This window comes from Lathyrus oleraceus, chromosome 3, assembly GCF_024323335.1.
Source record: "Lathyrus oleraceus cultivar Zhongwan6 chromosome 3, CAAS_Psat_ZW6_1.0, whole genome shotgun sequence".
In the NCBI taxonomy this organism is placed as follows: domain Eukaryota; kingdom Viridiplantae; phylum Streptophyta; class Magnoliopsida; order Fabales; family Fabaceae; genus Lathyrus; species Lathyrus oleraceus.
This window is the reverse complement of record NC_066581.1, coordinates 102668624-102679917: the sequence shown is the minus strand read 5'-3', so window position 1 is coordinate 102679917 and position 11294 is coordinate 102668624. Positions and strand designations below refer to the sequence as shown.

The following is an 11294-nucleotide window of genomic DNA, read 5'->3' as shown; positions in this document are numbered from 1 at the left end:
TGTGTCGGTATTTCATTGGCACTTGTGTTTTCTTAGCACCAAAATCTACTTCTAATTAACAAATGGGTTAACATACATGAACACCAAAAAAAAATTCAACACTATAAGGACACCGTGTATTTCTCTCTTTGTCTTTTAATTACTTTCTAGTTATATATTATTTATATAAATCTCAAAAGTATATTCATACACCAAAAACTACAAAGTGAGCCACGTGTCACGGATGTCGATTTTACAAATCACAAATATATATAATAATAATATCTATAACATGGAATTACTTTCTTTGTTTCTTTGAAGACACTCATTTGTTAGTTTTTTTTTCCACCAGAAAGAGAAGTACTCAAGCAGTCTAAACCTAGTTGTTATTAAAAAATAAGATTAATGTTTCATTGTATATATTTGAAATGAATAAAATAACTCTCGAGTCATGTATTCAAAACTAAGAAAGTGACTCTTTCATTTTTTTTTTCATTCTATTGTTATCTTATTCAAAGATAATGCTACAAGTCATTATCACTTCACCCTGCACAATAATAGTCAATTCCTCTACACAACATTTATCTATATCTCTCATTCATATCTTCCTAAAACTAAAATTTCTTTGAAGGTGATTTTGATTGAAAATCAACAAGATGCTAGGGAAAAAGATTGTATCAATCAAGAAACTAGCCAAAAAGGTGAAACTTGTAGGTAGAGTTGACTCTGACCTTGCTCAATACGAGTTGTTGAAGGAAATTGGTAAAAATATTGGGTCCAAAAAAAGTGGTGTTTTTGCACTATATGTTGGGGAGGAACGAGAGAGATATGAGGTTCCAACTGGTTACCTTTGTCATCCCTTATTGAAGATGTTGTTGGAGAAAGCATACAATGAATTTGGATTTCAGCAAAGGAATGGTTTGGTTGTTCCATGTAGTGTTTCAGCTTTTCATGAAGTGGTTAAAGCTATAGAATGTAACAATTGTAAGTTTGATATGGCAAATATTTGTGATGAATTGATTTGAAGTATGTGCTTGTATCATAGACAGATATAGATGTTGTAATGCATAAATATCTCCAAGTTTAATAGAGTTAGCTTTCAATTTTTTTTCTTCCCATAGAAATCGGATTTTCTCAACACGAAGAGAATTTAACATAAGTGTATGTTCATGGTTGAATTCAAATTCAGAATTCTAATTAAGTTAAAAGATCATTGAGATGTGATTTTTTATGTTGTTGTGCTTGTTTGAACAAATTACTTTTTAATTTTAATATTTTATTATTATTTGAACAATATAATTTTTTTTACTATTATTTTAATAAATATAATTATTTTATGATATTTTTATAAGTATAATTTAAAAGAAAATTTGTAGTACTGAATTTTTCCTATAAACCCTATTCCATACCGTATTCGTATCGGGTACGAGTATGTATCCGAATCGTGCAATGCAGTAGTATGGTTTCTATTCCTTTGGGGTTTACATAAATAAGACGGCTAGGTATAAGAAAAACTCACCTTAGATGGTCTTGATAGTACTAGGTATTGGGAGATGATTTGCTTTAGTTGTGGCCAAGCCTTCTTGCATTGTATGTCCACTTGAATGACACTTATTTCTTTAATAATATTTAGAGGGGGGTAAGTAATGATGTACTAATCTGGCTATGAACAAGGAGAGTGTGATCAACATGTCATTTAGGATTTAGACTTCTTAGGTTAGGTAAAATCTAGTAAATTTTTCTGCTCATACTAGAAAGATGGATTTTCTATGGTTGAGTAGCATGTTGTGAGCTTGAATCTCCTAATAAATCTTGGTCGGGTAACGAGTGTGATCCACTTGCTCTATTAATTTCTATATCATGTTCTCTATGTAAACTTTAAAGTATATTTTGTTGGACATGTGATTTTGAAGATAAGATGATGGGAATTGTGGATTTTAGAAAAATTATAGTTTAAAAAATTTTTATGATTTTTTTAGAGTTTAAAAATATTTTAATTTTTTTTACAAATTAATAGCGGAAAGTAAATATGCAAAAAAAATAAATAGTTAAGAGAAAGAAAAATGACACTAGAAATTTATAAATGTTAAGTCAAGAAGTCTTAATCATGTCCCTAAAATTTGATCTTGAGAGTATATAATAACTCTTAAGAGTTTTTAGTAAGTTAAACTCTTGAACCCTTTTATACAAGAAAAAAAATAAAATTTCAGACTAACTTCCCAACCAAACAACGAACAATAGAGAGAAGGAGTTAGTCTTCCTTCCAAACAGTGGATTGAAGTAGTTAGTCTTCTTTTTTCAAATAGCAGATTGAAACAGTTAGTCTTCTTTCCAAACAACGACTTAAAGCGGTTAGTCACCAAGTTAAACCAAAATTTTCTACGGACTTATCTTGAACCAAGGTGAGCTTTTGACCAGGATGAACTCACGAACCAAACCAGGATTTTGACTAGGATGACCACGAACCAAGATGAGATTTTAAATCATGCTTACCTTGAACCACATTGAGATTTTGACATAGATGAAATCACCAACCTATTTGAGATTTTGAATCAGTATGATCTCGAATCGAAGTAAGTTTTTTAACCAGACTTAGCTTACGAACTGAACGGTGACTTAAAACTTAAATCCTCAAACCAAAGTTTTTAAAGGGTTTAACTTTGAAATCAAACAAACACTCTTTTGTGGAAAAATTATTCAACCAAAATAAAAAATACTTCTTGGTAAATTTACAACAATGCGCTTTCCAGAATACAAAAATTCCTCACTAAACATAAGTACTTTCTCGTAGCACTACAACTAAAATTATGTGAGAGAAAGTTAAAAATATTTAAGAGAGAGTGATAAGTGAGATAGAATGTTCACGTTTTCTGGATGTGAAATTGTGAAGGGAAGAACCTTTATTTATAGGCTAGAGATTGACACAAAGGAGATTTTAATAGCCAAAATTAATGGGTCAATCAATTGGAAGCCCAAAAAATAAACGATTATGAAAGTTTAAAAGGAAAGAAAATACACAAAGATGTTGCCTTTCATTAAGACATTGTCACAAACGGTTAATGACAACTTTTACACTAACCCAATCGATTAGGTATGAGTGTCAATCGACAGGATAATATAAAATTTTATCCAAAACTATTATGACAGTTTTCGATTCAATTGACACGACTCCAAAACATTTTTAGAGATATTTTTTAAGAAATTGAGGCTTAAAAACTTGTTTTAGAATATGTGTGATTTAGCCGTATAACTTTATGAAAAAGCCCTTATGTTTTTACAAAACACGGTTCACTCACACGCGATAAGGCAAGATTTCACACTTTCTCTCTTTCACACTTTGAAGTTGTTGGTGTAAGTCCTAGAGGCCAATACTTTTGGTACTTGTATCGAATTATTTATTAATAATAAAAGGCTTTTTCTTTATTATGTTTGTTTAATAAAGTCCCTAGAATAAATAGTTCGTTTAATGTATCAAGTGTGACTTAATCATGAGATCACATTAAACATAAGGACACTATTCTTAAAGTGTCCGTAGTCGAGCTTTATTGTGAAGTGGGATAACATTAAAGCATTAAGACTATTATGTATATAGGCTGATGATCACATCTCATGGATCATGGATAATTAGTTATCAACTCTTAAACATAGGTATGAATATTAAGAGTAATATTTATACTTGATTGACCCGCTATGAGAATACTATATAGAATGTTATGCAAAGTGTCATAAGTTATTCTCATGGTGATAATGGTGTATATCACCCTTCGACCTGAAACCACTATGGACCCTAGATGTAGAGTCAAGTGCCTTATTGCTGATCAAACGTTGTCCATAATTGGATGACCATAAAGACAGTTGATGGGTACTCCACGAAGCATGCTAAGGGACATGAGTGACCTAGATGGAATTTGCCCATCCTGCGTAACAGGATAAATGTCTATGGGCCCAATATTGAACTGGATAAGGATGACACGGTCTATGCCTTGTGTTCAATATAGACATAAGGGCAAAAGGGTAATTGTACACATAAGTATTATCACAGAAGGATTTGTCAGATCACATGACATTTTCGTGTCTTGGGTAGTAGTGATGTGTTGCTAGATACCGCTCACTGTTTATTATGTTAAATACGTGATTTAATATAATTGCCAATACCGCGAAAACCTACAGGGTCACACATAAAAGGACGGATTGATGAGAGATAGAGTAACTAAGGAATACCGTAATGTACGGTGCACTTAAGTGAATTGTAGAACATCGTAAGGTGCGGTATACTTAAGTAGAATACGAAATATGGTAAGGTACCACGCGCTTAAGTGATATTGGCATATTATAAGATATGGGCCACATACACTTGAATGGGCTTTTTAGCTTGCAGCCACACAAGTGGTTCTATAAATAGAACCCTTGTGTAGAAGCATTTGTGTAGTTTCAATTTCGTTTCTCTCTCTCTCTCAGTCAAAGCCTTCATTCGTAGCAACTAGCACTGAGATTGAAGGAATTCGTTCGTGTGGACTTAGTAGAGGCGTTGTCATCGTTCAACGTTCGTGATCGCTCCGTAGATCTGCATCAAAGGTTACAATCACCACAAGAGGTAACGATTCTATCACTGATCATGCCCATTCGTAAGGATCACTAAAGGAGAAATTTTAAATTCCGCTGCATTTTGGATCGCCCTTCTCCTTCAGTGGTATCAGAGCCACTTACGAAACCATGCATCTGATAACTGTTTATTTTATGTATTAATACGATTAAAAGACAAAATGAATCAAAGAATAAATGAGTAATTAAATTTGGCATCATGTGTGTACGATTTGGATGATTGATGTTGACTATGCTTCGGAATCCGACATTAGGATGGTGAAACAGTGATACATCAATTGTCCATAGGTTATGCAATTGAGATCGGTCAAGTTATATATATGATATAAGTAATCCTGATGCAAAATACGGTATATATGATATACTGTTTCTGTTTCTTTCATTCAAACACTTAATGGTTGTTTTCCTTTGAGCGATCAATGGTCGTTTGCTTCTTGATCCGACATTAGTATGGTGAAGCAATGACGTATTGATCAATCATACTGAATCAACAATCGAGGTGTGTTTGACGGACTGATATTGGTGTATTAGGGTTAATGACGGCACAAGGGTTGTGTTGTCAAAGAGTTATGCGATTAGGGTTGTGACTGCGCAAGAGTTATGTTTTAAAGTATCAAGTGTTGATGCGAAAAACAACGTCGATTTCAAATGAATTGTTCATTAAAATTTTCAGCGCGGGACGCTGCCCCTACAACCCCGGCTAACTCTGCGTAGTGTGATTGGTCGCCGAAATTTAATTTGGTTTTAATTAATTAAAAGAATTAAAATTAATAATAATGATAATGTGTTTATTATTATTGTCTTGTGGTGATCGGTTATGGCCTTAGTTTTCCTTTATTTTGTTTTGGGTTTTAAAATACGACCTGCGTGTCGTGCCTCTCTTTTAATCTCTTAATGTAACTTCTTTTCTCATCTCACTCCCTCGTATGTAAAACGAGTTTCTTTTATGTAATGTAATGTTATGAAGAAAGAGAAGAATTCAATATCAAAGGAGGACAACCTTGAAGATCTTACTTGGAGAAGCTTAGATCGTTATTAGGTTAGCTTAGGTTCTCTCATTGGCTTGGGAGAACAATTGCGCTAGGGGCCATAACTATTTCATTATGTATGTTGATGCATGTGAATGTATGTTGATGCATGTGAGAGACGATTTATATGATAAATAAGCCGGTGAGATCAGAATAATTGCAAATTCCCTCAAATTAAATATTAAGTTTATGCTTTCCAAGTTTTAGCACTCATCAAGACTAGTATCAGATAATGTAGGTTTCGCCTACGCGAGGTGCATGTTCTATATTAGTAAGGTGCGATGGGATAATTATAATATCCAATTGTTAAAACTGAAGGAGAATTGCGGTCCAAAACGCAACGGAAATTAAAATTTTCTCCTTTAGAGATCCTTACGAATGGTCATGATCAGTGATAGAATATTTACCTCTTGTGACGACTGAAACCTTTGGTGCAGATCTCTTGTGACGATCAAAACCTTTGATGCAGATCCACGGAGCGATCACGAACGTTGAACGATGACAACGTCTCTACTCAGTCCACACGAACGGATTCCTTCAATCTCAGTGCTAGCTGGTACGAGTGAAGGCTTTGAGTGAGAGAGAGAGAGAGAGTGAGAAAACAAAAATAATGCAACCGCAATGAATGCTTCTGCACAAGGGTTATATTTATAGAACCACTTGTGTGGGCTTTAAACTTAAAAGCCCACTTAAGTGTATTTTGGCCCATATCTTATAATATGCCCAAAATCACTTAAGCCCGTAGTACTTTACCATATTTCGTATTCTACTCAAGTACACCGTACCTTACGATGTTCTATAATTCACTTAAGGGCACCGTACCTTACGGTATTCCTTAGTTACTCTATCTATCATCAATCCGTCCTTTGTGTGTGACCCTGTAGGTTTTCATGACATTGGCAATTATATTAAATCACGCATTTAACATAATAAACAGTGAGCGGTATCTAGCAACACATCACTGCTACCCAAGACACGAAAATGTCATGTGATCTGACAATTCCTTCTGTGATAATACTTATGTGTATAATTACTCTTTTGCCCTTATGTCTATATTGAACACAAGGCATAGACCGTGTCATCCTTGTCCAGTTCAATATTGGGCCCATAGACATTTATCCTGATATGCAGGATGGGCAAATTCCATCTAGGTCACTCATGTCCCTCAGCATGCTTCGTGGAGTACCCATCAACTGTCTTTATGGTTATCCAGTTACGGACAACGTTGGATCAGCAATGAAGCACTCGACTCTACATCTAGGATCCATAGTGGTTTCAGGTCGAAGAGTGGAATACACTATTATCACCATGAGAATAACTTATGACACTTTACATAAGTTTCTATATAGTATTCTCATAGCGGGTCAATCCGGTATAAATATTACTCCTAATATTCATACTTATGTTTAAGACTTGATAACTCTTTATCCATGATCCATGAGATGTGATCATCAGTCTACAAACATAATAGTCTTAATGCTTTAATGTTATCACACTTCACACTAAAGCTCGACTACGGATACTTTAGGAATAGTGTCCTTATGTTTAATGTGTTCTCATGATTAAGTCACACTTAATACATTAAACGGACTATCTATTCCAGAGACTTTATTAATCAACCATAATAAAGAGAATGCCTTTTATTATTCGATACAAGTACCAAAATGTATTGGCCTCTAGGGCTTACACCAACAAAAACAATGGGTCAAACTTAACTAAACAAATTATAATAAGATTATATATGTTTAGAAGCAAGAGTTGGAAATGATCCATGTGATGGATTGGAATAAGGAGTTATTCACCCAACTAAAATATTCGAGAGTTGTATTAGATACAATTGGAAGGAGTTCCTACCTAAATAACCTAGTTTTGTGTAATCCGCCTATGTGAACTTAAAACAAAGTGAAATATGGATCTCGACCCACTAGAAAATCTTCCAACGGGATTTTCTGAATCAAATGGTGAGGGTCATTTGTTTTGAGTAAAATAGTGGGAGCATATTTAATTAAAGGCCTAATTAAATATGTTATTGATACTTATATTTTCATTATTTTCATGTAGATTACCATGACAACAAACACCTCTAACAACATTTTGCGATCAATCCTTGACAAGGAAAAGTTGTCTGGGACAAATTTTTTGGATTGACACCGAAATCTGAGGATTGTCCTCAAACATGATAGAAAGTTGTATGTCTTGGAGAAACCTGTTCCTGAAGAGGAACCTCCTAGTTTTGCACCTAAGGTAGAAAGAGATGCTTATAAGAAGCATGTCGATGATGCCAATGAAACTGCTTGTCTCATGCTAGCTACCATGAACTCAGAGTTGCAAAAACAACATGAGAACATGGTAGCGTTCGATATGATCGAACACTTGAAGATGCTCTATCAAGAGCAAGCAAGGCATGAAAGGTTTGAAGTTTCAAAATCCCTTTTTCAAGGCAAGTTAGCTGAGGGAGCCCCTGTAGGTCCCCATGTGCTTAAGATGATTGGGTATGTGGAGAACCTTGAGAGGTTGGGTTTTCCCCTTGGAAAGGAACTTGCGACTGATTTAATCTTGCAATCGTTGCCAAATAGGTTCAGTTAATTTGTCCTAAATTTCAATATGAATGATATGGACAAATCTCTTCATGAACTGCTAGCCATGTTAAGAACTGCTGAGCAGAATCTGAAGTCAAAAGGGAAGTCCATTCTGATGATCAGAAATGGAAAGAGACAGAACAAAAGACCCACCAAGCAGGGTGATAAAGGGAAAGGCAAGGAAGTTGCCAAACCCTAACCCACTGTTGCTGCTTTGAAGCCTAGTGGAGGCATAGCAAAAGAAGGCACCTGCTTTCATTGCGGTAAGATCGGACACTGGAAGAGAAACTGCCTAAAGTACCTGGAAGATAAGAAGAATGGAGTAGAGACTTCAACTTCAGGTATTTTTGTTATTGAAATTAATTTATCTACTTCTGCATCATGGGTATTAGATACTGGATGCGGTTCTCACATTTGTACCAATGTGCAGGGGCTAAAAAGGAGTGGAGATTTGGCAAAAGGTGAAGTTGACATATGAGTTGGCAATGGAGCAAAGGTTGTTGCTTTAGCCGTAGGAACTTATGTATTGACTTTACCTAGTGGTTTAATAATTCAGTTAGAGAACTGTTATTATGTACCTGTAATTAGCAGGAATATTATTTTTGTTTCTTGTTTGGACAAGTTTGGTTTTTCATTTATAATAAAGAACAATTGTTGCTCAATTTATTTGAATGATATATTCTATGCTACTGCACAAATGAACAATGGACTATATGTCCTTGATCTTGAAATGCCTATTTATAACATTAATACTAAAAGGATGAAACCTAATGAGTTAAATCCAACTTACCTTTGGCATTGTCGATTAGGCCACATAAATGAGAAACGCATTTCCAAACTCCATAAAGATGGACTCTTGGACTCTTTTGATTATGAATCATATGAGACATGCAGATCTTGTTTAATTGGAAAGATGACAAAGTCTCCATTCACAGGAAAATGTGAAAGAGCTAATGATCTTTTGGCCCTCATACATACTGATGTATATGGACCACTGAACATACCAGTCAGATGAGGTTTTCAGTACTTCATCATATTTACTGATGATTTCAGTAGATATGGGTATGTGTATTTAATGAAACACAAATCAGAGTCCTTTTAAAAGTTCAAGGAATTCAAGAATGAAGTACAAAACCAACTAGGTAAGAATATTAAAACTCTTCGATCAGATCGAGGTGGTAGGTATTTAAGCCTAGAGTTTGATGACCATCTGAAAAAGTGTGGGATCCTATCCCAACTTACTCCTCCTGGAACACCCCAATGGAATGGTGTATCTGAGAGAAGAAATCGAACCTTGTTAGACATGGTCCGATCCATGATGAGTCACGCCGATCTTCCAAACTCCTTTTGGGGACATGCACTATTGACAGCAGCTTACACACTTAACCGTGTTCCATCCAAAAAGGTTGAGAAGACACCATATGAGATATGGAGTGGTAAGAAACCACATATGTCTTACATGAAGATTTGGGGTTGCGAAGTTTATGTGAAACGACAAATTTCAACTAAGCTTGAGCCCAAATCTGACAAATGCTTATTTGTCGGGTATCCTAAAGAAACAAGAGGGTATTACTTCTACAATACTTCTGAGGGCAAAATGTTTGTCGCTCGAACTGGAGTTTTCCTAGAAAAGGATTTTATTTCCAAAGGAATCAGTGGGAGGAAAGTAGAGCTTGAAGAAATTCAAGAATCACAAAGCATCGATACACCTATGGAGGAATTAGAGCAGGAAACACAAGTAGTTATGGAAGAGCAACCTGCTCAAGTAGAACAAGACCAACGTAGGTCAAGCAGGATACGTCACCAACATGAGAGATATGGATATCTCATAACTGATCAAGGTGATGTATTACTCATGGATCAAGATGAGCCTGTGACCTACCAAGAGGCCATAACTGGTCCCGAGTCTGAGAAGTGGCTAGAAGCTATGAAATCTGAAATGGATTCCATGTACACAAACCAAGTTTGGACCTTGGTAAGGCCAAGGGTTAATCGGTTAACGCAAAACAAAATTTAATCTTCTGTCTGTACAGAATTAGTCACCAGTGGGGTTCAAATGTCTGTACAGAATTAGTCACCAGTGGGGTTCGAACCCAAGACCTCCCTGAAACTGTACATGCCTTACCACTAGGCTAGAAAGGTTATTGTTGAATACTTATGCAATGAATAAATATTAATCTAAATCTTGATTAAGATAGATTAATGAATTAATTGAGCATTATAGCTCCGTTTTGAATGCGGACGGATGCATTAGTAAGATAATGAAAAAGGCTATTATTATGATATCATATTATAGTGTATTATGCGTCTTACAAATTCTATGAGTTTTATTTTGATGGGTGTTAAACATGGTTGATATGTTTGATTGTGAAATAACATGACTAAAGATAACGTAAAGGATTATTATTATTGTTCCATGTTATAAAATATTATGTGATTTATAAATGCCATGAATTTTATCATGATGAAAATAAAATATTGTATGAATGTGTATGTATACCATTATTGGATTGTGAATGATTTATGGTTATGGATGTGTATATGTAATCGTAATTGATGTGTTGTGATGAATGTGTATATGTACCAATTATGAGTCATGGTGATATGTGGGATGTTAAGACGGTATATAGATGGTCTTAATTGCATATGTGTTGGTATGTGTGCATTCATTCATAGCATGGTTGACTTCATTGTGGAAGTGGTGAAACTGTGGGTTCACATGAGCAGACGTTGATTCTTACTTGGAATCAGGCGTAGTATTAAGCGGTGATCCTTCATTGGAAACAGACGTAGCAGACGTTAATCCTTAATTGGGATTAGGCGTAGTATTAAGCGGTGATTCTTTATTGGAAACAGACGTAGGGCTTTGGTCTTGTCCGGATCGGAAGCGTGGCTTGGATTCTAGATATTGAATCGGAAAGCGGTGAAACTTTGAGTTCACATTGAGGTACCACATGCATAGAGTCACATTGTCTTGCATTGAGTCGTCTATAGTTATGTGATCATTGAATGCGTGTATTGATGTGGATGCGATGTACGTTTGAAATATGTGAGATAATTGTTGGTTAATATTATTGACGTGATTATACCAAGTGTGATGAATTCT

General features: G+C 35.1%; 1 protein-coding gene across 1 annotated transcript; it reads left to right on the top strand.

Annotated features, from left to right (window-relative positions):
- The first annotated feature begins 472 nt into the window (after positions 1-472).
- Positions 473-1084, top strand: LOC127125632 (protein SMALL AUXIN UP-REGULATED RNA 12). The gene has a single exon (XM_051054411.1). The coding sequence runs from the start codon at positions 636-638 to the stop codon at positions 1002-1004; it is 369 nt and encodes a 122-aa protein (XP_050910368.1). The 5' UTR covers positions 473-635; the 3' UTR covers positions 1005-1084.
- The last annotated feature ends 10210 nt before the right edge of the window (positions 1085-11294 follow it).

What these genes read in the sequence shown, in the direction of transcription:
- LOC127125632 (XM_051054411.1), top strand. Translation starts at nt 636, where the DNA reads ATGCTAGGGAAAAAGATTGTATCAATCAAGAAACTAGCCAAAAAGGTG.